Source organism: Ambystoma mexicanum, chromosome 8, assembly GCF_040938575.1.
Source record: "Ambystoma mexicanum isolate Mex_15411 chromosome 8, UKY_AmexF1_1, whole genome shotgun sequence".
In the NCBI taxonomy this organism is placed as follows: Eukaryota; Metazoa; Chordata; class Amphibia; order Caudata; family Ambystomatidae; genus Ambystoma; species Ambystoma mexicanum.
In genome coordinates this window covers 724,061,953-724,089,699 of record NC_090929.1, presented here as the reverse complement: position 1 = coordinate 724,089,699, position 27,747 = coordinate 724,061,953, and the positions used below count along the sequence as shown (strand labels likewise).

General features: G+C 47.5%; 1 protein-coding gene across 3 annotated transcripts in view; it reads right to left on the bottom strand.

The window, feature by feature from the left end:
- Positions 1-11,589: 11,589 nt before the first annotated feature.
- The window catches only part of NUDT13 (nudix hydrolase 13), a 1,386,901-nt gene continuing 1,370,743 nt past the window's right edge, over positions 11,590-27,747 (bottom strand). For all 3 annotated transcript variants that reach the window (XM_069610536.1, XM_069610534.1, XM_069610535.1), the window contains one exon: positions 11,590-13,424. In XM_069610536.1, coding sequence (XP_069466637.1) covers positions 13,239-13,424 — 186 coding nt within the window. In that variant the 3' untranslated portion in view covers positions 11,590-13,238. The remainder of the gene's footprint in view (positions 13,425-27,747) is intronic.

The window sequence follows — 27,747 nt, the reverse complement described above, 5'->3', positions numbered from 1 at the left end:
AAAAATCTGAGGACAATATACCCTCTCATTGAAATCAAACCCAACAAAGCTTTTACAGTAAATATTATACTTAGCTCGATGGCGGCACCTTCTGTAAGCACTGGTAAATAGTATTATAGATGTCAAGTCTGAAAAACACATAAGACCTACAACACTTTGGGAGAAGGCAATAGCAAACGAAATTCCGGATGACCTGTGGGACACGGTATGCAAACAAAGAATGTGCCTTTAAATGAAAGATAAAGACAAAATCTTCACTTGATTTTACAAGACACCTACATAGCTTCACTATTTTTCTCAAAGCACATGCTGGCTTTGCTAAAGATGGGAGTGGAGCAGGAACGTTGCTGCACCTACTTTGGAAATCTACAACCATACTAGTTTTCTGGTCAAAAGTTGTAGAAGAAACCAAAAAAACATAGGATCAACTAAACTGGCGATCGTCTCAACATCTTGGTAATGGGAAATAGGGATTAACAAACACATTGAGCATGTTTTGTAGGCCAAGCAATCCTGCCCGCCAAAAAGCAGATACTTATGTGTTGGCCATGACCATAGCTACCAGAACTCTTTGAAATGATCTTCGACATGGTTCAAAGCAACAAAGCTGAATAAATATACAGTTTGATATGAAACCCACACTTTTTATTTGTATTTTCTATATATTTGAAGAACAGGGATGTCAATTTCGATTAGAAATGTCTTAAAGAATAACACACAGATGGCAGAAGACTTTCCACAAAATGGACCTATACAATAGCACAAAGATGACAACAGGTGGTGTGCCAGTTTATAAGGGTGTACAAAAGCGGGACGTATACCAAGAACAAACCAAACCAAACAGAAACAAATGTTTATAAGACAACAGGTGACTTACAAAGATAACATTAACCTAAGGAGACAAGTGCTTAAAACTAAAGAGGAGTACCGTATAAATATACAAAAAAACATTATTAAGCATCACTGGAGTGGTGGAATAGAGAGAATTGGGGAGAGGACAGGGGAGCTTCCTCTTTAGCCAGTAAGTGAAGTTCAAGCCATGCTTTGAAGAGATCCACGGTTGGGCTAGCTTTGATTGTTATGGGAAGTGGGTTGCAGTGCAGTGGAGCGAGTAGGGAGAAAGAGCAGAGCAGGAGTAGGCACAGGAAGGGTATGGGACAGTGAGGTTGTGTGAAGAGCAGAATCAGAGGGAATGAGATAGTGAGTAGATAGAGCTACAATCAGACAGGTACGGAGGAGCAAGACCATTGTAGCTTTGTATACTAAGAGAAAGAATATGAAAAGTGAGCGGCTGTGCATAGAGAGCCAACCAGCATATATTGGTAAGTAGAAGTGGAGGAGGATTTGGGGAGGTTGCAGAGTGCCAACAGCAAAGTTGAGGACTTTGACTAGAGAGGAAGGGCAAGGAGTAAGCCTTGGCAGTAGTCAACTTTACTGAGCATGAGGGTGTACATTCAAGTATTTGTAGAAATGGTTAGAAAGAAAAATGACATTTCCCTAATGTTGAGGAGGTTAAGCAGTTAATATGAGCAGCAGAGGCAGCAGTAGTGATCAATTATTTCAGTCAGAAGTCACTATAAAAGAGGACCGCAAGATTGCAAGACTTTGGCGAGGGAGAAAGAAGATCAGGTGGGAAGGAGATAGGATTGGAGAGGGTAGGGTGGCATTGGCAGCTGGGAGAAAGATGACTTCTGTTTTGAAGTGTTCAGTATGAGGCAGCGGAGAGCCATCCACTGGCAAATTGCAATGAGACCGTTTGGAATCCTTTTCTGGGCTGGGGTGACAGAGGAAAAGGGGGAAAAGATTTCAGCATCATCAGCAAAAAGGTGGTACTGAAAGCAAAAGGACAAGACAAGTCTTCCTAGGGCAGAGGTATAGGAGGTGAAGGCCAGAGATCCAAGTACTGATCCTTATAGACCCACCGACGGGAAGCAGGGTGGAGACATATGCGTCCAAGTTCCAGGAGATTTTAAAGTATCGATCTTCCAGGTAGGAAGCGATTCAGAAGAGAGCAGATCTGGGAAACCTGAGGTGCTTGAGAGTGAGGAAAATCGAGGAGTGGTCGACATTGTTGAAAGCTCCAAATAGTTTTGAGTGGTGAGCACTAGAGATAAAGTTGGAGATATGCCTGAGTGAAGTCTCGCTGGAGTGTTTACTATGGAAGCCAGATTGAAATGGATCGCCATGACCATTATCCTCAAGGTACATAGCAATCTGGATGAAGACCACCTGCTCCAAGGACCTTTGAATTTTGAGGAAGGGGGGAAACTCGGTGAAAGTTTGCTGGGATGTTAGGGTCAGCACAGGGTGTCTTCAGTTGCAGATTTGAAGGAGGCAGGGAAGAGTCCAGAAAGAAAAGGGCAAGTGATTGAGACCAAGTCTTTGACCATTTGGGGAGCAAAAGATTTCATATGAGCACAAGATGGGTTGGCGCAGCAAAGTATGGGTGCTAATTCGATAGGAGATAGGGAAGAAGTAGTTGAGAGTAGAACAGGTGGGGGGGTGGAGGACAAATGGAGAGTTGGGGAGGATGAGAGAGGAGTGTTGTGAGAGTATCACACATTTTAGAGATTTTAAAAGAAAAGAAGTGAGCAAAGTCATTAGGAGAAAAGGAGGGTGCAATGGATATTCGCTTGGAAAGTATGAGTAAACCTTGGAGGAGCTGAGTGGGTGGCCAAATAGGAGGGAGTTAAGTTCAAGTCAGGCGACTGCAGAGTTCTTAGGAAGGTTAAAGTCCCCCAGTAAGACAATGGGGATGCTGGTAGGAAGTGACTCAAAGAGACGGTTCAGATCATGGAAGAAGGACTTGAGAGTACCAGGGGGTCAATAGAGAGTCAGACTGCGAGAGGAGTAGGAGGGAGGAGTTGAAGAGTGGCACTTCCAAAGAGAACAGTGGATGTCAGATGGGGTACATGGGGAGTGTTGAGGGCCTTATTGATAGGAAATTCCACACCCCTTATAGGTCAGGGAGATTGGGAGAAGGTACAAGAGTCAGTGTGGAGAACTGCTAGTTTAGAACTCATGTGGGGAGATCCAAGTTTCTATGATAGCAAGAAGTGAAAGTTGAGGATGGTAAGAGTCAAAGTGGTCAATGATGTAGGAGGACTTTTTCCAGAGGGGTTGTGCATTCCAGAGGCTAAGTGAAAAAGTGATGCGAGGCGGGCAGAGAAGCAGTAGAAGAGGGTGATAGATGAGGTTGGAAAACCTGGGAGAGCGTGAGTGTCGTGTTTGAGTGTTGTAGGTGAGGGAGGAGGGAGATGGGAAAGCAGGAGAGTTAGGTAGAAGTTAGATCGAGTTGAGGCTGAAGGCTATGAGAGAAGCAAGGAGAAGAGTGAATAGATGTAGAAATTGAGTGAAGTCAAAGTGCATAATGGAATTCCAAGATGGCGCCCGTCATGAAGTGACGCATCTGATCGTCTCTCCGCTCTGGGCCATCAAACGTAGAATAGTAATGATGCGGAACAGATGATCCCACGTCAAATAACGCAGCAGCGGGACACTCTAAAGGGGCTGCCCCCCACCGCCCCCCGGAACGACTGTGTTTCATGCGCAGAGTCCCAGCGCCGGGAGGAGCTTTCCTGCGACAGACTTGCGTACCGGGGGAAGTCTTGGCGGCGCTTGGCGGTGAAGCTGGCCTTGGTGAGAGCAACTGGCACAACTACTGACCGCGGTCCCAGGAACATCCGCCGGGGAGAACAGGAGCAGCGACCCGATCAGCGGCGTACGCCGGTACTGAGGAGTGGACGGCGGGGGTGAGCGGAGTGGACGCCTTGGGCCTTCCCCTGCGGCGGCTGGGGTCGGGGTGCTGCAGAGCTGACGGAGTGAAGGAGGGACCCGTGGGATGCGGCTGCGAGTGGAGCCGGGCTGGGCGTAAGCGACGAGGGGCCTGCCTTTTATTGGTGAGGAGCGGGGACCTGGAGCCAGGGTGGAGGAATCCGAGAGGCCGGGGACTGTATCCTGGTCCCGGCGCATCAGTGAGCAAAGAAGAGACGGGGGCGGCGGTGGGTGCCCCCCCCCCCTCCTCCCCGGGTGCAAAGGACTCAAACATAGCGCATCGGAGGGGGCGTGTTCCCCCTCCACCCCCCCCCCCCCACCCCCGCAGCACATACAGTGCGGGCCCAGGCACACAGCAGGCAAAAATAAAGGGGGGAGAACCAGCAGAAGTCACCTCGCAGGTCCTCTTTTGAAGGGGAGTTGGGGACCAACGAATCCCTACAGCTGCATCCACAGTGAAATTAGGATAAAACCACGACCTCCACCTCAATTTACAAGTGCTCGAGTGCTCTCCCAACACATTTAATAACCAGGAAACTGGGCTCCGGGAGTCAAGCCCGAACTGCTCTCGCCTTGGCCCTTGCCTGAGAGCGGGCCCCCCCGCAGGTACTCTTGGGCTCCGCAGTTAGAACTCTCTTCGGAGGGGACAGGAACGGGCCCTCCAGGACACATCATACTCAGCCCCAGTAAAGTGCGTACATGTCCAAGACACGGGCGGGGTCCTCTATGCGGCCCTCATCGCCGAGAAGCCAAGGGAAGAATTTGAAGCAGCTCTGGGCGGCACAGGTTGAACCCACACCTGCATCAGAGGATTTCCCCCCACTGGGCCCTATTTCGACCAGAGGAAGGACGGAGGACTCAACAATGAATAAAGCGGATATGCAGGCGTGTTTCAAGGATCTGCAATCGCAACTTTTAATCTCTGTCCAAGAGCAATTTTCACTCCTGAGGACCGAGATGGTGCAATCCATCCAGGAAATCAGGCAGGATGTGACCAGACTGGGGGAGACGACTGATACTCTGGAAAGGAAACTCCAACAAATGGAAGATGACACTCACAAATCAGAAAACACATTGGATAGGATTGCCCAGGCCACCATGTTCCTTGAGGAGCAATGTGAAGATCTCGAAAACAGATCGAGGAGGTCCAATGTCAGAATCAAAAAACTACCAGAAACGGTAGGGGACCCTGACCTGAGAAATACTGTCACGCAGCTGTTTTCTGAGATCCTAGCGGAAGAAGGTGACCCAGTGATAGAGATCGACCGCATACACAGAGTGTGGGGAGCCGGGCAGCAGACCTAGGGCTGTGCTTGTTGCCATGGCATCCTACACCCAGAGAGAGCAGGTACTGAGAAAGGCCAGGCTCACCGCCCAGATAAGAGTATACGGCCAGGAGGTGCAATTATATCAGGACTTGGCCCAGTCCACGTTGCTCAAGAGGTGTCTGATGGGCCCGGTGGTCCGCCACTCGGTCGCAGCCCAGGTCAAATACCGATGGACCTTCCCTTTCGGTCTCCTATTTTCAGGGGAGGGAACCCAGCACAGGATCACAACAAGTGAAGAAGGAGAACGGCTACTGGGCATATCCAGTGGGGCGGAGGGGACACGTCCAGATCCACGGGAGAGACTCAGAGGGCCGAAACAACAAGAGGGATGGGAGACGCAGGAAGGGGAGAGGAAGGAAGAATAATCAAACCCGGGGGCAAACCAAGAACTCATCAACTTCTGAATGATCTAGTCCTGCTGTCTTAACTTCAAAGTGAGAAGAGGTTACGTGGCTGATGCGTCCGACAGAATCGTAGCAGGCCAGGAGAGGAACAAGAGACATCTTGATGGAATCGCTAGTGGGGTTTAGGACTCCCCACGATATGTTTGTGAGGGAAAGCATGAGCCGGGAGCTCGGGACACATCGTCTTAGGGCATCTAGCAACTTGGCCCTTGCCTCAGGGGTTCTGTTGGGGGGGAGGGAAAAGGTGGATTTCAAAGTTGAGGGTCTCGAGGCGAATCCTGGATAGGACACCGATTACGATGGACAAAAGAGGCGACCGTAGCATATCAAATTAATGATCCCTCAATGAATAGGATACATAAGGTTCCAGTGATAGTGCTATCACAGAACGTGCGGGGTATGAACACCCGCGTGAAAAGATCTAAGTTGGACAGACAGGCTTAGAAGCAGAAGGCGAACATTTTACTCTATCAGGAAACGCATATAAAGAAGAGCGACAAATCCCGTATTAAGATAAAGGAGGCGAAACAAGTCTTTCAATCAAACGCAGAGGGGAAGAGAGCCATAAAGGACACCCTAAAAGCCCAAATCCACGACCACAGATCTGATGGGGCAGGGAGGTATATCTTTCTGAACATCACGGTCGAGGGGAGAAGGATCACCCTGGCGTCGATCTACACCCCCAACGTAGGGCGGGAGGCATTCCTCAAGGATACGTTGGGAGCCCTTGAACAATTTGCAACAGGTGAAATCATTATGGGAGGGGACCTGAATCTAGCCTGGGATCCCTCACTAGACAGATCGTTCAGAGACAACGTAAGCTCGAAAACCCCCTCGGAAGCACTAAAGAGAGCATTCAACTCACTTTTCCTGACCGATGCTTGGCGAGCACAGCATGGGGATCGCCGGGGCTTCACCCACTCCTCCCATGTCCACAATTCTTGGTCGAGGATAGACTACATTTGGGTCTCTACGCCTTTACTGGGTACAATTAGCGATGTGGAGACGGGCCCCATTGTCCTCTCCGATCATGCCCCAATAACCTTGCACCTGGCACTCAATATTAGGGAACCAAGGATGTGGTCCTGGCGCTTCCCCTCAGAGCTCCTCCAGGATCCCGTGTTGGCGGAAGAAATCCAAGATAAGATCGACACGTATTTCATTGAAAATGACACGGGGGAGATTTCTCAAGATATGGTGTGGGATGCCTTTAAAGCTGTCTTGAGAGGCGAATTAATTGCAATGAAATCTAAAAGAGAGAGACAATTGGGGCAGTGGGAGAGAGATTTGGAAGCCCGACTGCTGGAAGCTCAGGCGGAAGCAGTGGCGAATCCTAGCAGGGCTAAAAGGCGGGCCATGCAACATATTCAAGGACAGTTGGAGCTCCTGCATACCCCCAAGGTGGGTTACGCGCTCATGAAAGTGAAGCAAAGATTCTATTTCCATGCCAACAGGGCGGGCACCCTGCTGGCTCGCCAGCTTAGGGAGGTGACCAGGGAGAGATCCATCCTGGCGCTGGTGGACCCCTCAGGGGCCTGGAAAACGACCAACGATGAAATGGGGGACATAATGAGATCCTACTATCAAGATCTGCACACACCCTTTGCCCCTTTCGAGGAGGACCAAGAAATATACCTTCAGGGGGTGTCCCTTACGTGCTTGTCGGAGGAAGTTAGGGAGGCACTGGACCGATATATATCCCTAGAAGAGGTGCTCCGAGCTATAAATCAACTCCCTAAGAACAAAGCTCAGGGGCCGGATGGGTACACTAGCGCCTTTTATAAGAGATTTCACCACACACTAGCCCCGAGACTCACAACACCTTCAAAACAAAGGGCAATATTACGGCGTCTATGAATGAGGCTAGGCTGGTCCTTTTTCTGAAGCCGGGAAAGGACTCCACCCTCCCAGGCTTGTACAGACCGATAGCTCTTGTTTAACCCGGATGTGAAACTCTATACGAAAATTCTAGCGAACAGGCTCTCGGAACACATGACCTCCTTGATTGATGCGGACCAGTCGGGCTTTGTCCCTACAAGGCAAGCAGCGGACAATACCAGGAGAGTATGTCATATAATAGAAAAGGCAGAATGCACTGACATGGAGGCTGCTATACTAGTCGCCTTGGACGCGGAAAAAGCGTTCGACCGTGTCGAGTGGTCGCAGCTTTTTCGGACAATGTCACATATGGGTTTTGGGGAGTCCTAAATGGAGATGCTGAAAGCAAATTACAGAAGCCCATCCCTGAGAGTTGCCGTTAACGGTTTTCTGTCCGAGATGGTTGCCCAGACGAGAGGCACAAAACAAGGGTGCCCCTTGTCCCCTCTCCTGTACGCCCTGTTTCTAGAGCCTCTCTTAGCAAAGATTTGTCAGCAGCTTGCAATTAAGGGGGTGCAGATGGGAGGGCTGGAGCACAAAACAATGGCCTTCGCGGACGACATGTTATTGGCGCTGATGGATCCAACCAGATCCCTACCCACATTGATGAGCGAACTGGTCACATTTGGAGCTATCTGATGTCTCAAAATCAACAAAGCAAAATCTGAGATATTGAATCTCTCTGCCGACCCCAAGACCATTTCCAAACTGACCCGAGAGCAGGGGGTTCAGACAGCAAGAGGCAAGATCACATACCTCGGAGTCCAGCTCACCCCCAAGACGAGTCAATTGTTTGCTGCAAACTACCCGGACTTACTTACCCATCTCCAAAAGTTGCTGACGAGATGGACGCCACTGTCCACCTCGTGCTGGGGACGCACGGCTGCAGTGAAGAAGACGATCCTCCCAAAAGTTCTTTACTGCTTTCAGGCTCTTCCAATCAGGATTCCCAAGTCCTTCTTTCGTGCACTGAATAAAATGACATCTGAATACATATGGCAGCGCAGAAGACCGAGGGTGGCAATGACCACACTGACAGCAGCGGTTCGAGAGGGAGGCCTGGCCTTTCCCCACTTCAAGCAATATTACAAAGCAGCGCAGCTACGAGTTCTTAAAGAGTGGGTGGCGGATTGCCCTCAGGCTAAATGGGCGATGCAGGTCATAGCTGTGGCCGGGGGCTGGCTTTCGACTCTTTTGTGGTCCCACAAGAAATACAGGCATGGGAACACTTGAATAAGCGAGATCCTAGGCGCCCCCCTCAGCGCATGGGACATGGCTGTAAGGAGAGGAAATCTGACGACGCACCCCTCCCCTTTCACACCGCTGTTTCATAATCCCAATTTCCCACCGGGAATGGACCTGAAGGCTTTTACATCGTGGAAACAAGCGGGCTGCATTAGAATGGGGAACATGTACAAAGGTGGGAATATCAGGACGTTTGAAGAATGCACACAAGAATTGGGAGTGGCAAGAACTGAGAAATACAGCTATGTTCAAATGCATCACTGGCTGTCTTCCACGACCAATGAAGAAGCAGCAACGAGAGACCTTACACAATTCAAGACTTTTCTGATAACAGATCTAGGAAAGCGTGGGCTGATCTCCAGCCTCTATGCCCACTTGAATTTGCAAGGGGAAAAAGTAAGTTGGCTGTACATGAAGAAGTGGGAGGCGACTTTAGGAGTGGAAATCCCGGGCCCTCCATGGGAGAGAACCTGGCGCAATTTGGTCACCCTGACAAGCTCCATTCACCTAAGAGAAATGTGGCAAAACGTACTGCTCCAATGACACATTACCCCTAAGAGGCTGAAGGACATGTATCCGACCACGGATGGGCTCTGTTGGCGGGGCTGCCATCAAGTAGGGGACTGGAAGCATATCTGGAAAACATGCCCGAGTGTCATTCCCTTCTGGAATGAGGTCAAGGCGCAAGTGGGGAAAATGGTCCATGGGGCAGAAGGCCTAGGAGATAGCATATGGCTAGCCGGTATATGGGACCCCGCACAGAAAACGTACTCTAAGCGCCAACAGAAGGTGATAATGGTACTGGTGGTGGCGGCTTGGTTAGTTATAGATCAAGGTTGGAAGCAGCAGATGCCACCAACCCAACTTCAATGGTTAAGAAAGGTGTGGCTCTTTATATCTATGGAGTGGGTAGCATGTAAGTTGCAGGGCACCACCGAGAACTTTCATATGAACTGGGGTCCAATTTTACAATATCTCCAGAGTGACTATATGTTGCAATGGGGCCCTCATAATATTTGTATACTTAATTTGTTTTGAAGTCGTAACTTAGTGTCCTTGTCGTAAGAGGCTGAAAAATCAGGTGATCTCGAGCCTAAGGGAAGGGGGGAGGGGAGAGGGTATGAAGGGGGGATGTTGGTATTAGTTGTTTCTTGTTGGTATTCAAATTCAATAAAAAGATATATTTTTTTTAAAGTGCATAATGAACAGTAGAAGGAACAGACAAGTGAAGGCAATGACGAAAGTGTGCAGCCCAAGACAGAGAGAGAGAGAGAGGGAGGATAGGTGGGTGAGCATAAAGGTAAGGGGCGGATGGTTGGCTGAGAAGGTGCCGGTGTCAGTTCGGAGTTAAGCTAGAATGGGAAACAGGCAGCCCAAAGAGAGCTAACAAGCCGTCCTGTGTGGCAATAGAAGCTCTCCAGAGAAAGAATAGTCAATGGGTGGAGGAATCCTTATGCGTGGAAGCAGGAGCCAGGTAAAGGGTGAGCTTGGTGAAGTCCTGACTTAAGCAGGAGTTCTGGCTTTAGTCCCATTCCAGTACTAACAGGTCTACACCGAGAGTTGTCCTTTGCTGCTTTTGCCCCTTGGTTGCAGATACCCAGGATGGGTGCCTAGGAGAGACTGAATGAGGGAGGCAGTGAATGACATGACCTGTTGGAAGCCAATCATAGTGTTCCAGGTGGCTTTTAGACTTGCATGCAGAGTCCTGTGTGTTGTAGGCCCAGGGAGCTTTGTTTTGCAGACATGACCCTTAGATGGTGCACAGAATTCTCTGGCAAAGCAGGATGTGGCTAAGACAAAAAACACGGAAACGAACCTCCAGTCTGTAACATGATGTGCAGGGTTCTCAATCCGGACCCAAAGATATGGAGAGATTTTCGTGCACATCTTTTAAAAAACTCTATGGGCCCCATTACAAATTTACTGGTCTGGAAATAATTCTGGCACCAGCATTTTTTCTGGACTGGCAAAGTACAAGTCAGCCAGTGGGGACCTCGGATCTCAAGGCAGGCCTGACATGCCGGTAGATCATGCCCCCACCAGCAGTTAAATGACTGAATCACTGGCACTGGTAAGGCCGGTGATTCAGTAGTTCCCATCCCATGGAGTCCCACAGGACTCCATGGGAATGGGAACTTACCGCCACTCCACCAACAGTAATATCCCAATGATATTGGGGGCGGAGAAGGTAATGCAGCTTTCCCAGGATCCAGACGGAATTACCGGTGGGATACCGGGAAAGCTGTAATGACCCCCCCATGTCTCAACTAGCATCTTCAGAGGCAGATTAATTCCATGTGTTGTGAGGGAGATATGCTCTAGACAGGTGATTAATATGTTTATATTAGGCTTCTCTGACAGACTGGTCCCTGGAGGATAGTTCAGGGGCAACGTGCTTGCCTTGGAAGCAAGATGACACAGAGCAACGCAGGTTCGATTCCGGGTCAGCGCTTAGAAACCTCTGGATATTAAGTGCGTTATAAATAACCTATCATATCACTGTAGAGCTATCCCATCTACAGAGCTAGATATTTTTGTTATGTAGATTGCATATGTATCTAGATGCCATGCTTGTGTTAGTGCAGACAACTTGAAAATGAAGTTTAAAAAAAACAAGTCTGTGCAAGATCTGTGTATATACATCGTGACAGATATTTACAAAACCATTAAGGGTGTGAGCTTAACAAATAAATCTAAAGGGACGAGACAGCGAGCACAGTGGTAGAACAAACCTCTGTGTCTACAGCAGATTATTCAAGAGGAAACTATGAAGGAGAAAGTTAATGTAGAACCCCACTGTTAGCAACTTGGAGGAGCAATGCCAAGATATATCAGATAATACTGATAAACCAGAACACACCAGATAAACCAACAATTATCAAAGATAATAGACTGAAAAAGAGTCTTTATCCAAAAAGACATTCAGTTTGAGACATGATATGCTGGCAAGATCGATCGGAGACAATTTGAAAACATTTATTTTATTAAAGTGTATAATTAAAATACATTTCAGTTGTTTTATTGTGATTAACACCAATTGGCCACAGTCTTCACACGTAAGAAACGTTTTGAGAAAGTGGACTAGGGGGTAAATCACAAATTACTCTGGATAATCACCATTACAACAAATCAGTTCCTTTACCAAACTACTCCCCGTCCTTCCACTTATCCCTGTGGAGTGCCCCTCTTCCGGGGTTACTTGGTCATGACAGGAGGAGCTCAGGGGCCCAACCTCTTTATGAGCCAAGGTAGATTGGCGGTATTGGGCAGAGTTTAGGGGGCCGGGTGATTTATTTGGTGTGAGGTCCGTTGAAGGAGAGAGGAGCTTATATGTGACTGCTGTGATGCATTAAAAACAATTATGAAGCCGCCAATTAGCTGTGCATGCCCTTTATTCAAACGATATGTATATTAAATGAAGGATCAATTGCTTACATGTTACATACTCAAGGGAGAATGCCAGTAAAAAAATGATAACCTTTTCAGTACATCCATTGTGACGCCATTGAGTGATGTATCTTTAGTTTGTGGTATGCCTACACAGTGGGCATATTACAGTCATGACAAGGGATGAAATACAGAGGTACATTTTCATCTAAACATCTTTTGATGTGGGATTTATTTATCATATACAACTTCCAGATATCATGTATTTAACATTATCTAGTTTTTGAAGTATTTACAAAGTCCTTTTAAAGTGTGCTTTATATGTTAAAGTTGGGGGACGGGTGTGTGTGGTATCACCAATTACATGGAAACATGCAATGCTTAAAAAGAAAAGAAGTGATAATATTTAAGGATGTTAATAATGGATAAGGGAAAGGTGAGTTTTGGGAGCAGATGGGGATTGGTTAAGGCGGGGCAATAGTGTTCAGCAATGCACCCTAACGCTCACAAAGAAGACATTCAAACTCATGTCCTGTTGTATGTTTAGTTGGCAACAAAAGGACCTCCAAATCAGGTTAAAAAGATTGCCAATTGCCCATGGAAAGAAATGTTTCTCCAGAAACATATTAAAAGCCCATGATGAGGTTTGACGTCTTTATTGTTCTATGAAAGTTTTCAAAAGGGGTTGCATTTTAGAGGTAGCAGTTGATAGCCCTACGTTGCTGCCCCTGTGGACTGCTTTGCTACCCTTGGGACTTCACCAAGGTGACTGCTGATCTTAAACTCAGTAGTCTTTGCGCCTGATAGTTTAAACTTGTTATTAATTATTGCTTAATATAATGTTATTGGCTCAGTCTTTAATAAAGATCGTTTTAAAAAGGAACATCAACGGCACGTCACCGGAGTTCCAAGTCATTTGATGTCCCTTCTGGTAGAATAATCAGAGGCCTACATCTATACATTTGGCGAAAAAGAGCCAGGTCGTCTTAAAACAATCTGCCTTGGTAGAGGGTAAAAGACGCTTCAAGACTGTACTGGACATTTGTGGGGAGACCATTCTTCAAATGCCCCTTATTTTGACAGTCTCCACAATCTCAAGCCTACTCAGATGTTGTGTTCGAGCCTCCTTCTTGCACAGTGAACGTGCCAGCAGAACACCCATCAAAGACTCCTCCCAATGTTCCGAACCCTTTCCCATGAAAATCTCTATGTCGCTCTAGTTCTAGGACCGGCACTCTTGAACCCATTCCTTTATCAGCTGGTGGGCAATGGCCCATTTAGGGGGAACCCAGAATGGGGTTGTTCCATCCTCCCGTCTTGCAGGGATTCTGTCTTTGCTCAGAGCCTCTTCCACTTCTTCTACTCTGAACCATTTGGCAGCCTCCAACTCCAATTTGTTGACATTCAGCTGAAAAGAAAAACATGATTTAAAATTAGGTGCACTTTTTAAATTAGTTCATGGATTTCTTTTTTTATTCCAAATGTCTTTCTGTTTTTTCTAAGAAATGTCTTTATGCCACAACGTAAGATTACATATCAGTAGCTAGGATTTTTTAAAGGATGCATTTCACATAAATAATATCATACAACAAAATACTATCGGGAGGATAGCTCAGGGGCAACATGCTCACCTTCAAAGCAAGACGACACAAGTTCGAACCCCGGGTTGTGCTTAGAAACCTCTGGGTATTAAGCGCGTTATAAATAACCTATCATATCATAATGCACTCCTGGTAGTGGCAAGATATTCAATAAAGGGGTGTTTGGAGAAATATGTAATGAAAGGGATAGGCTGTACAATAGTACATACCAAATGAGGCATGAGTAACTGCTGAAAAACATAGAACTGTAGGCTAAATGAGGCCTGAAACATCAACACTGTACAGTAGACAAATGCCAGCGCGTATTTCTTCATTGGAATGTAAGGAAAGGAGGATAATTTAGAACTATACAAACCAGAGCTAAAGGACATTTAGAACTCTCAGTGAAAAGTATGGTATCACCACAGACTAATTAAAAACTCCTCAAAGCAAAGTTCCAATCCCCTTAAGCATATTAAACAATTTTCAGCAGATTAGTCTATATACTTCCTGTAGCGTGATAAGGAGGTGCTTCGATGTGGCACACTTGCTGAATTCACTGGGGAAGTGCTTGAAAGAATCACAAAGGGGTGTCACACATATCACATGAATATTTCATCAAAAAAAATCATCAGGTTTTGGAGGGGAAAGCCTCTTCAGGAACAATGTTCATAGATTTGGCTAACTTTCTTTTAGAAAGTCATGCACGGCCAACCACTTCAAATTGATTCTAGCATGCATATTTAATACTTCAAAGTTCAATTTCAATAAATCAATCTGGGGTGTTTTTAGTGAGGTTGGTGAAAGCTTTATTTACCTCATAAGCCTACTGCATGGCTTTCTTACATGGACTCTGCTGTCAGCTTATCACTGGACCGAAGATCATTGATCTATTGCATCTTATCTTTCTTTCTTATTGGTACAATTGATTGCACAATGTGCATGTCAAATTAAGGTGCATTAACCAATGCAGTTTAAACTATGGCTTCATTTTAACAACTGTATATGTTTTTGAAGTACTATTTTAATGGGTACCTCTTAGTATTTTAGAAAAGGCCAATTTCCATACATAAATAGTACCAATTGTGAGGAGCCACGAATGAGACGCGGACACAGAGAGCTCATAGTTTTGGCTATAAACTTTTCTTCAAAATAAAAGGGGTTGGAAAATGCCTCGCTGTCACCATTCTGAGAGGTGATTACCTACCCCAATCAAAAACTAAGGGTCTGTCAAATGTCAAGATGTCCAAAGCAAAAATGTCTTGTGTCTGAAATACTATTCTGGCCCTTACATTCTAAAATTAACACTAAGGTGAAAAGGGTGATATGTTTGGTCTTGAAAGTGCTCAAATGTTCAAGTTCAAAAGGAAAGGCATAACACCAACACAACAATCCTCAATGGATAAAGTTCACAGTTCCAGTGGATTGCTCCCTTCATTGGGTTTTCTCTTCAAGACCCTTTAAACTCCTAAAGGTTTGAATCTTCCTCGGAATTCTCCGATCAACAAAAAAAACAACTTGTATATAAAACAACTTGGCTGTTAGTCCCAACTTCGTAGGGCACCTGCCAGGTTTCTTCTCCACTTTAATGTAACTCTTTACTTACAGTCTTGGCTTTGTCTTGTGTATTCTCCTACCAGAACGTTCTCTTGTAATTCACTTTACACACTTGCCAACTTGACTTGGCCTGGTATACTCTCCTGCCAGGGCTTTCTCATGTGTTTTACTTGATACACTTGCAAACTTGTATATATCTTGCATTCATTCCGTTATTTCCCCTTTCTAAACATTGGGTCTCATATTCCCTTGTATTCGCTTTCTTTAATCATTTGTCCTTGATAAGGTTGCCAAAGTGCCCTGGTGTCCCAGCTCCCCTCCTGAGGACTCACTGTCTTTCTTTGGTGATTTTGGTATGGTTGCCAAAGTGCCCCTGTGTCCCAGTTTCGCTCCTGAGGACTCACCGGTTTTCTGTGGCGTCCTTCCGTTCTCCCACTTCCCAGGCTCACCGACTTCGCTTTTTGGCTCCTGTGTCCTTCGCAGATCTTGCCGGCTGTGTGCTTCTCTGTGTTCGAGCGGCGTGGATACTGATCTCCGGTTCCCGCAAACACCAGGAAGTCTTCCCCTCTCGAGGCTTCTACACAGCGGACCAGTTCCTGCATCTTCTCTCTCTGGCCTTCCCCTTGAGCCCATTAGCTCCATGATTTTCCTTGCAGCACAGTAGTCCCTTGGTCAGCACCAAGAGGATGAGGCTTCACCAGTCCCGGGCACTTATGCACTCGCAACCACTAGAGCGCTTCTTGTGCTTCTCACCTTTACTGGTCCTCATTATTCCGTTCAGCTTTCTCGTCACAGTATTTTCCTATGCATGGAAATGGTAGTCAGTTCTTGGTGACTTATGTATAAAACATTGGAAGGTGTTTCCAGTATCTTCCATGGGTGGTTGAAGGGAGCCATGATAATATGCAATTAAGGCATTGGGAATAGAAGGGGTATCCCTAAAAGGAAAAGGGGATACCATGTCTCACCCAATGATGTTGTATCACCCCTCTGAGGGTCACCTCCCCCATGTGGTCCCTCCTCATAAACCCACCCCAGGATCAGGTAGCGGCTGCCATCTTCTGGCCACATGGGGAGGTGCTACCACCGGGAAAGGAGTGATGAGATCATCAGATTCCTCACACAATATTAAAATGACTCCACAATAATTACCAGAAGATTAATTAGGTCTAGTCATCCCTCCAGTCAAGGTGTGCATCAGGTCTTTTTATGGACATAAATCTTATGATGAATACAACACTTTTCATTGTTCCATGTGTATCATTTAGGGATGCTATTTGTGGTTGCACCCCCATAAATGTGGTTGCCACCAGGGGGCGCAGAAGCTTGGGCGCCTGACCCGTCGTCTCCTCTTCTCAGTCTGAAACATTCCGAGTGTTTGCAGTATATTCAACAATTTTCTGAAATCAGCTTCTACGACTCCCACTTAGAACCCTTGGAGCACCATCGGTCCAAATTTCAGCTTGAACCCGACCCTCCATACACCTCAACTCTTCAGCTGCCTCTGCAGTAGGCCCCTTCCCGCTCTCCTGCGACCGGGAGCCCTAGAGGCGAAAGCGACAGGCGTTGCACAGGGCTTCCCACGACTAAACTGGGGGCGCCTGCCTGGTGCTGCATCCACAGCCACTTTACTGGGCGAGACTCCGTGCGTCTCCGGCTCCGGCACTGCACTGACAGCCGTACCATCGGCCGCTGAACTGAACAAAGCCCTGAGCGCCCTTGGCAGGGCCTTCTGCTGCTCCTCCTCCGGGGACTCCCGCGGACTCCTCCAGGGTCTCCGCACCGGATCTCTCTTCGCGTGGCGGCGACCGACTTCTGCAGCCCACTGCCGTGACCGTGCATGCCCAACGCGCCTGCCGCGCACCCCCTTGCCACCACTGCTACGCCCGTCTCCTTCCACCGCACTGTGAGCTGCTTCCAGCACAGCCCTGGGGACAGAGGCTACAGACGGACCCACTGCCACAGCCTCCACTGCCATCTCGCCCGCTGCGCACACCATTGCCTCCACTGCGGCCACCTCTGAGAGCAAAGCCTCCCTCCTCTACCTCGCCGCTCCAGCCCACTGCCCAGCCCAGTGGAACCAAGCAGAGTCAGCGCCCGACTCCTGCAACTGTCCCTGCGTCCTGACACACCTAGCAAACTTGATACAGCCTGAAGGGTTGTCCTGGAGCTGCATCCTCACCGGACAGAGTGAGGTGCTGGGCCCTAATGAGGCCTCCCCTGCAGCCCCTCCTCTCTGCACCAATCTGCATTTCACTCTTCAATGCCTTGACTCCTTGGCCCCCCCGCTTCACTCCTTGTCTGCGGCCCCTCCTCTCTGCCCTGAGAACCGAGGCCACTGAAAGTCCCACTTCCACGACTGTGCCCATCATCCTGGAGCGCCTGCCGTGCCTGCCTTCACCACCTAGCCACCGTTAGGAGCAGCGCCCCTCCTCCAACATCTTGCTGCCCCGGGCCCACCTGCCCTGCCTGCCTCAACCATCTATCGACCGTCAGGAGCAGCGCCTCCTTCAACACCTTGCTGCCCCGGGCCACCTGCCGTGCCTGCCTCCACCACTTATCCACCATCAGGAGCAGCGCCTCCCTCCAACATCTTGCAGCCCCGGGCCACCGCCCACTCCCAGAGGAGTTCTGTGGCGCTGCATCAACACCAGGCTGAAAGAGGCACTGTGCCCCTGTTGATGCCTCCTCTGCCAGCTTACTGTGCCTAACATCACCCCCACTCCAACTTCCATCTGGAACCGTGCCTATCATCAGGACCAACCTCATCGGACTTTCAACGCGCAACTTCCATCTTCCATTGGGTCCCTGCCGAGGCTGCCCCTGCCATCACGCCTGCTGCACCGGACATCACCCACACTGCTACCTCATTCTGGAGCTGCGCCTCCCTCTGGCTATCCCGGCCCACCGCCCATCCCAGCACTGTTCTATTCCACGGAGTGACCTACTATCACTCTGAGGTAGGAGCCTTTTCACTCCCACTACCCACACACCGTAAGTGACCTCCCCCACTCCTACAGACAGGCGAGCCGCTCTTCAGTAGCCGCATCGTGGGCGTGCCATACTGCCCTCTATACTACGGACCACCTGCGATCTGTTGCTCTGTCTAGCCCTCATCACGCAGCCGCATCTGTCTTCACCACCACTGTGACTACCAGCAGATCTGGGCCTCCCTCCTCCACCTGGCTTTCCCTATCCCCCGCTCAACCCAGCACTGTCGCTGACCCCGAGTGTCCCAGCTTTCCTGTGCTCTGCTGCAACGGACTGTAACCTCACCACCGGCACGCCACTTCGCCCTCCTCACTACAGACCACCTGTGACTATTGTCCTGTCGGACTCTCTGCTTGCAGCTGATCTCCAAAGGATCCTACCCTCCTCACCAACTCGCCCTCAGTCACTCTGCTGCTGCAACCTTCACTCCACTGCCTGGACTCCCTTGCTGTTGCGACTCCCCATACCTCCTCTCTAAAACCTCACCCCCCTCTCCTCTCCACCGAACCTACAACAGCTCCTGACACCCACTCCAATTGTGGGCACTCCACTGTGTGGCCACCAGCACTTAATCTCTCATCCCCTTTACTTAACTTTCCCTCCGACGGCCTCCCTCCCCCTCCTCCTCCTCTTCCTCTTCCTCTTCCTTTACCTTTCACTCACCCTCATGCCCCCCCTTTCTTACCTCCCTCCCTGCCCACACCCTCCCCCTCGCATAATCCCTTGTCGATCCAATCTTATCCACCTCCTCATTTCCAATCCCTCCAGTATCATCAACATTGCCCTCTGGAATGTCCGATCCATCTGCAACAAAGCCACTGCGGCCCTTGATCTGTTCTTACGACTCAACCTTTACTTCCTTTGCATCACAAAGACATGGATTTCCCCCTTCACTGTTCCTGCATCTCTCTCCACCCCCTCTTCCTCCTTCTTTCATGTCCCACGCCCCTCAGGTCGCGGAAGCGGCGTCGGTCTCATTTTTCACCATAAATGTCTTTCCTCATCTCCTCCCTTATCTCTCCCTACCTTCTCCTCCTTTGAATTTCTTTTCAAATCCTTCACTTACCCTCACGCAATATCCTTCTTAATCATTTACAGACCTCCCAGCCCCCTCTCTTCCTTCTATGAAGACCTAGACCATTTTCTCTCTCTTATTTCTCCCTCCCGTACTCCTCTATCTGTCCTCTGCGATTTTAACCTTCCTCTCTCCACCTCATCTCATTCTTCCCCTCTTCTCTCTTTACTTGACTACTACCTCCTATTTCCCCTTCGTACCCCCCCCACCCACTCCTCTGGCTCCACTGTCGATCTCATCTTTCTCTCATCTCACTCATGCTCGCCCGTTTCGTCCCTCCCCAACTAGCTCTCTGACCATACCTTACTCTCCTCCTCCCTTACTCCTCCCCCATCCTCATTGTCCCCCCACTCTCACTCATCTCCCTCCTTCTTTCGTCGTGATCTCCGCAACTTCAACCCTTCTCTCTTCCTCGACTCCTGTTCTTCCTCCCTGCCCCCTCTCCCTGACTTCTCATTCCTCTCACCTGATGACGCCCTCTCCTCACTCTCCTCCTCCATATCCTCCAGTCTTGACCTACTCTATCCTCTTACTTCCTTCTCACCCTCTCACAAACCTTCCCAACCTTGGCTCTCCTCTCACATTCTGTCCATGCGTCGCCTCCTCCGTCGCCTCGAACAACGCTGGCTCAAATCCCCCTATCTGACAAACCAATCCTCTTACTTCTCATATCACTCTCTCTATGACTCCTGCCTCACATCTACCAAGCGCTCCTACTATTCTAACCTTCTCCACTCACAAGCTTCACACCCCCGCCGTATCTTTCAAACCCTCTCTCGCCTTCTTTCCCCTCCCACTCCTGACCCTTCCACGAACTCTCTCCTCTCTCCCTCTGATTTCACCAACTTTTTCTCATCCAAAATTCTCTCTCTTCGCCAAAACATCCTCTCGTTCTTTCTCCCCTCTTTCCCCCTCCTCCTCTGCTAACATGTCCACCTTCTCTCCTTTCACCCCAGCCTGTGTCTCCCGTATTCTGTCCAAAACTCATCCTACCGCCACCCCCTCTTATCCCATCCCCACCTCCCTCATCCCCAAAGTCTACCCTCTCCTCATCCCCTAGCTAACCACTTTAACACCTGTCTCTCCTCTGCTACCTTTCCTTTAGCTTTCAAACATGCCACCATCATCCCTATCTTGAAGAAACCGTCTGCTAGCCCTCTTCTTACCTCCAACTTCAGACCAATCTCCCTTCTCCCCTTCATCTCAAAGCTCCTCGAGCGCTTAGACTACTCTCAACTCTCAGCTTTCGTCTCCTCTCAATCCCTCCTCCCCTCAACTCAATCTGGTTTCCGCCCTAAACACTCCACTGAGACTGCTCTCACATATGTACTCAACTCTCTCCTCACCGCTCGCCACTCTAAGCAATCCTCAAATCTCATCCTCCTTGACCTCTCTGCAGCCTTTGACACAGTAGATCACCCCTTACTTCTTAGCACTCTGTCCTCCCTTGGCTTCAAAGGCTCTGTCCTCTCCTGGCTCTCTTACCTCTCCAACCGCTCCTTTACTGTCTCCTGGGGTGGCCGCACCTCCTCCAACTTCCCCCTGAACTATGGCGTTCCCCAGGGATCTGTACTCAGACCTTTCCTTTTCTCTCTCTATACCTCCCTTCTCGCTCCCGTCATCTCTTCTTTCGGCATCTCCCACCACTTCTACCTGGACGATACCCAACTCTTTCTCTCCTTCTCCTCCTTCACCTCCGACCTCCACAATACTCTCTCTTCCTGCCTCACAGCCATAAAAAACTGGATGTCATCCCACTATTTTTCCCTCAATTCTGACAAGACTGAAGTGCTTTTCTTCCCTCCTAACACTCTCTCACCTTCCCCTCCTCCTTTCATCCACTTCCCCCCCTTCCAATCTCGTCTCGACCCATGCCTGCAACCTTGGCCTCCATTTTGACTCCTCTCTCTCCTTCTCCACCCACATCTCTCTAACCTCTCGTGCCTGTCGGCACCACCTCTTCAACATCCGCATGATCTGGCCATCCCTCACCTTTCACACTTCTAAACTCCTAATCTCCTCCCTTATTTTCTCCCGTCTCTTCTACTGCTCCTCTCTTCTCTTTGGCCACCCTATCTCTCACCTGACTCCCCTAAAATCCATGTACCACTCCTCTATCCATACTGTATGACTTCTCGGCCCTCAAGACTATTTCTACCTCACTCTCTCAACTCTGCTGGCTCCCATTCCTCTCACAATTGAAATTTCAATTCTTCTGCCTTGTCTACAAATCTCTCCAAGACCTTGCCCCCCACTATCTTTCCTCTCTCCTCTCATTCTACTCTCCCAATCACTCTTCCGCTCAGCTGACCTATACCTTCTCACTGTACCCCCAGCCCCTTGTGCCTCCTCACGCTTCCGCTCCTTCCAACTCTTGGCCCCCCTCCACTGGAACTCCCTACCTCTCCTTATCTGCTCCACCGCCACCTATCCATCTTTCCGCTCCTCCCTGAAAGACCTTCTCCACTCCCCCCCCTGACTCTACTTCCTTACCTCTCCCCCCAAACTCCTGCCCCCTTCCCTTCCCCTCCCTCCTTCTCCCTCCTCCCGATGACCTCATATTGGATGCTGTAACCACCTAAGGGCGTTAAGATCACCTGGGAACCCCTCCCCCCTTCCACTCCCCCGCCCCCCCTTTTGAGTAAATTCTTCTATATGCTGTACCACTGGTTTGTTTCAAGTTTGTAAATATGCTTCTTTCTTTATGTACTGTTGTTATTCTGTAAAGTGCTTTGGAGTAAAGCACTATATAAACTCAATAAAGATAACATGACATAAATCACAAAGCTCGCTGCAGGCAGCCTGGGCAGCAGAAGCTTGAAAGTCCACTCTTTACTTTAGCTATCTGCACGGTTACTTGATGAAAGAAACTGGAAGGAGTCATGGTCTGTTAATAAGTAAATAATACTTTGGGTGACTTAGAAAACAGGAGATGCTGTGTGTTATTTCAAAGGTAATTTGTTTTATTCACTTGGTTCAATTGCCTGCATTTTTTGTATTACAGTTGTATTCAAGCATTTTGCATCATGAACATGCTTTTCAACATTCCATTATGATGCTGGTATAGTATTGTGGCAAATTAAAATAGCTTTTTAACCAAGGGCTGCATTTGTGTTTTGTTTTCATCAGATTTAATAGAGGGCGCTCAGTTGCAGCAGCAAGGGAATTTCATGCTGTGTTTTCTTCTCATCTCCGATGCACATCAATGGCGTTTAATGGTTTGAGTTTTTTTAATTTGTTGAAGTCTTCTGAGAGCCTCACAGCAAGCCATTGTGTTTGGCATTTGGGATTAGGAAAAGTCTTTGATATTAAATATGCAGAGGTGTTTTGTATAGTTTCAAAAGATTGCATGTGATGGCGTGCATGAAAGAACACAGTGGGGATCATTATAAGTTTGCCGATCTAGGAAAATTGCTGGTAATTCTGTGACTGGCAAATTTTCCTAGACCAGCAAACTACAAGTTTGCCGGTGGGGGTTCACTGATTTACCTCCAGCCAATCAGGCCCCCATTGGCCAAAAACAGCCAGTATTTCTGACACCGGTATTACCACTGCCAAAAATACCGGCAATCCCCCTCCTATGGGACTCTGCCCTTTCTGCACCTGTAATAGCACGGAATTACGGGATATCAGGCAACGGAAATGGTAGGTCAGTTTGCCGGTGTTCCTGTCCGAATTACTGGCGGGATACTGGCAAATTTGTAATGAAGGCCAGACTCTTGTTAGTTGTCTTAGCAAAGTGCAAGGAATAGCTTGGCATGTGGTCTGAGCTTAACTTGAACCACCTTTCTCCTGGCTTCCCCGAGCAGGTATAATGCATAGAGGCAGACGGTGTGAAAATCTACGAGCGCTTCTTTGGTAGGCTTTCATACTTTTAATGGAACTGCAGCAGAGAGGCTATCTGATATTCTTTAATGGAATACCTCTTAGCAGCGCTTTATATATTTTCAGTGGCACTGATTGCATCAGTACTTCTCAACCGGTCTGTCATATTTTTAGGCACAGCGCCCTAGTTTATAAGTGGAACTGTCATATCCATTTCATGGGACAATGCCAACTATTCACAGCAGGGATGATGCACACTTAGTGGCATCATGCCCGCATTTCTTGGCAGGTGTGCTATGTTTTGGAACAGTGCCTGAATTTCTCAACAGAGCTGCTGTAATGGCACAGCATCAATGTGCTGCTGTAATGACACAGCATTATGTGGTAGCATTTTCCATAGAGAGCTAAATTACTAGAAGGAACAGTGTTTGATGTCTTCTCCCCATTCTCCTGAGCTGGTGTGTTGCGCACTGCAGGACAGCATGAGAAGATAGCATTGTTTTGGTAGACTTCAAGCCCTCCTACTTGGTCTTGCACTTTTCATAAATTCCGCCTCTCCCATATCTGACTAGTGAGCAATATTGCCAAAAACCCAGCACCTTTCAAAGGCTCCAGCCTCATTATGAATATCCTGATTCACGTGTATAATAGTGCATACAGCTTTAGAGCTTTTGACGAGCCAGTCATGTCAGTCAAGAATGACATGTGACTGCCAGTGCCCCAACCCTACGGCCCTTTCAGAGTCACCACCACCCTGTTAGGAGTTAGGACATTTAGTTCAGTGGGCCAATAACTCTCCTGCAGACATCAGCGTGTAACCTGCTAGTTTCGATCCTGTTGACACTGAGTTAATGCTTCTGCATCAGAGGTATGTGTTGAAGACCCAAATAACATTGAATTTTGGCATAGATGACATAGCTTTTGACTTATTAAAAGGACCGTTAAATATTCAATGATTTGGAACAATCATCTCATCAGGGGTGCTATACATATAATGGCATACATCGCTGGTAAAGCATCTGCATTGGAGCAAGTGTTGGAATGCTGAGACAAACCTCTAGTACAATAATCCCCAACCTAACTCCCCAAAGCAGGTTTGCACATTTAAAAGGACCACTCAATATTCAAGCTGCAATAGATTTGTAGCTAGAAGATGCATTTTCATCTTTTTTTTAATATATTTATTATTGCTAGGTCAAACGGAAGGTAGAAAAACAGGAGAGAGAAAAAGCAACTCTGAATCTCGGGAATACAGGAGAGGAAAGGCGGTAAGGTGGGGCAGACAAACAACATAGAATGTAACAGACATGCTAAAGCACACATTAGAGCAAGAACAGGAAGAGTGAGAAAGGACCTAGAGGAGGTAGAGCAAAAAAGACCGGGAGTAAGGAAACACAGATCGCCGGCAGTTGGGGGACCTGGAAATAAAAAAGGCAAGGCTGCAGAAAGGCAGGCTGATACCATACTAGGCAGTGGAAGAAAGATAATCAAAAGGAGTAACAACCACAACAGAGAAAATGAGAAAGCATGCAGAGCCAGAGTAATGATTTGAGAGAGTAAAAGGAAGAAATAGGAAGGAAAAAGCATAAATAGGATGGAGAGACATGAAAGGCCAAGTGACAGAGAGCAACAGACAGCAAAAGGTAGCATAGCAACACTTTATAGTGAGAGGGAGAGCATCAAAGTAAGAAACAGTACAAACAGAGAAGTAAAGTGTAGGAGAGATAGAGCACAAATCATGGAGTGGCAGTCAAATAGGTAGTGTCAGGCAGCAACAGTAGGAGCAAGAGGCAGAGAAGTGATACTGGTAGAATGAGTGTCTTGATTTATGAATACCTGATGTTCCTAGCTAGTATCGTAGTGGTTTTTAACAGAGTTCCAGTTTCCAAGTATCACGGGAATGCAGCTAGGTAGCATGCATCTGCAAGTTGGTGTGTGGGAGAACGTTTTCTGCAAGTGTAATAACATATTTGGAGCCAGACAACTTTGATATAGAACGGTTTTGTCTCTAATGTTTTCAAGCACAGTTTTAATTGTATGCACAAACTGGATGGATGGATTTCAGATAATGTTCCCTCTCTTGTGAAGGAGAAAACTAACTTTCACTCTCTTGAAATTGGATATACCCTCTAATTATAAAAATAGGGAGTAAAGAAGTCCCACTTGAAAAACCTATTTGGAGTACTGGGCCTAGTTGTACAAAGCATTAACTCTCTGGCAGACTGATTGCATCACTACATTACCTAGACACTACTCTCTATTTATTTGTATTTATTTATTGGGTATTTATAATGCGCCTATTCACAATGTGCCTCAAGTCCCAAGTAAAGAATGCTTCTGATTGGTTGATTGCATCTTGAATTGAATCTCTGATTAGTTCATTAATGCTTTCTTTTCTGACTAGTGGAAGCACTTGTTTAAGTCCTGAACAAATACATATGGTCAGGCACATGAAGTTGGATGCTCGCCACCACTAATATTTATTTACTTTTTTTAAATGGGATTTGCCCAAATATAGCTGCTGCTGTACTATCAGAGATCCATCTGTTTGAAAATGATTGACAGAAAGCTTCTATGTGAACTGAAAGTTTGCTCACTAATGCATTTTTAAATGATTACTTCAGTTCAGTTTTATAAATGTACTTATTTTGTTTTCAGAAAAAAACATGTAAGCCTGCTTCCAGGAACAACCATTATGCAATCAGCAAAGTCGGTACACATTGTACAGATTCAGAAACAATGGTTCAAGAAGCAGGAGAACCGGGACCAAAAGGGGACCAAAGCTCACCCAGCCCATGCAAAGAAGATGGCTTTGAAACCGAACATTCTTCTGTAAGCAGGCTTTAGCTAAAACCTGATCTACCCCTCACTTAAGCAAGCCTGTTCAGTAATTCTAGGCGGCTCCAGCCATTCGTCACTGTACCCATACCTTATTGGGCATGAACATATTGTCTGCTACTGAGGCACCAGTGACACTCACATTTTCCCTGGTGGAGGTACTGGCACTTTCCCGTCAAGGTGAACTCGAAGGTAAAGTCTCCAAGAGGAGTCCCCCTTAAAAGCCCATTTATTATTATTATTATTATTATTATTATTATTATTGTAGTTATTGAGCGCAGACCTGGCTTCGGGTAGCAACAGAGCGCTTTACAATCAGAGGCGCAAGAATAAGGTTAGGGAGCATAGAAACAAGGGAGTGGGGATCTAACCACAGAGGAGGGAGAGCAATAGTCAGCAATGGATCTACAAGTAACCAGCAGAGGAAACAGTGGTGATCAGATCACCCAGTCTCAGGTAAGGTGGGGATTGGACGGTTTATGGACCTAGGTGTTAGGGAAGAGACATTCTTTGAAGAGGAGGGTCTTGAACTCCTTCTTGAGCTGTATAAAGGAGGAGGTGAGACGGATGTTGATGTGGAGGAGGTTCCAGAGTCTTAAGGCATCGACAGAGAAGGTCTGTCTTCTGTTTTTTTGCTTCCTGCACTGGCAAGAGTTTAAGTCTGCACATGTTTTTACTTCTGGTGGATCATAGGTCTCTGGAGATGCTGAGTTTCTCAGTGAGGCAACTTGGGAACTTCAGGGTGACAGCCTTATATATGATCTGAAGGCCCCAGAAGCCAGAGGTATGACAAAGCCAGCAACACCTCAAAAACGTACAGCAAACTGACAAGTTTCTTGGATGGAAAAAAAAGTAAATGATAGTGGCCGTAGGTTGATGTATGTGTAGAGGGCGAGGGGAGTTGTGTGGGAAGATGCATGTGCACACATGGCTTTGTTGACAAATTACATTTCTTAAAGTGGCACTGTCTTTTTTTTTTAGACAGATTTTTCAGGATGCAGGCAGGCCCAATTATTTGGATAAGCGGGATAGCAGGACAACAGAAAAATAAATTGTAAATATTGTCATTAACCACATTAAGTGTCAGCCCAACCATGTCTTGATGAAAAAAGGATTGCTTTGTCTTTTCCCTTTCGAAGACCACAAAAATTCCCAAAGGGTTGGTGTAAGGAATTGCCATCTGGCAAGGGTGCAAAGCACTGGCTTTTTTTATTTTTATTCAATAATAAAATTATGTGGGTAATTCCATCTCGGAAAGGGTAATCTACTGATCAGCTCTCGCTATCATAAGATCAGTGCCAAAAAATATAGGGTGTATCTGTGTCCTGCTGCACCAGTATCCCGAGTTGCAGCGCCTGCTCTACCAGTGTCACAGAGCAGGTCCAGAGGTCATAGATGGTCATCTGACAGCTGCAGTGTCAGCCAAGTCTCTGCAGTGCAGAGGCGACATTTAAGATATGTTCCACTGTACTAAAACTACGATTATCATAGGTAACCCACGCTGGCGGCAGGAAAACTCTAAAATATAGCTATGCCTGAGTTTAGGCATAGTGCCTTGACGCTACACAGGATCATGACCGCCACATCCAAGTTGATATCACCTATGTGTCAGCTCCTGTGAGTCAGCTGTGGAAGGTGATGTGTATTCTGGCCAGATGGGTCGAACCTGAATGGTGATGCCTCTCTGTGATCTCTCTGTGAGTGCAGGTAACACCCTTCACCAGAGATGCTTTACTGGGCATCAAAGGAGCACACAGATTCAGAATGTGTAGCCTCACACCAGGGTGCTGCATATCTAAAGGCCTTTGTTACTAGTGGGACGGGATGGGGGCGCGATTGGAGGAGGTGCAAGGATTCTGGCCATG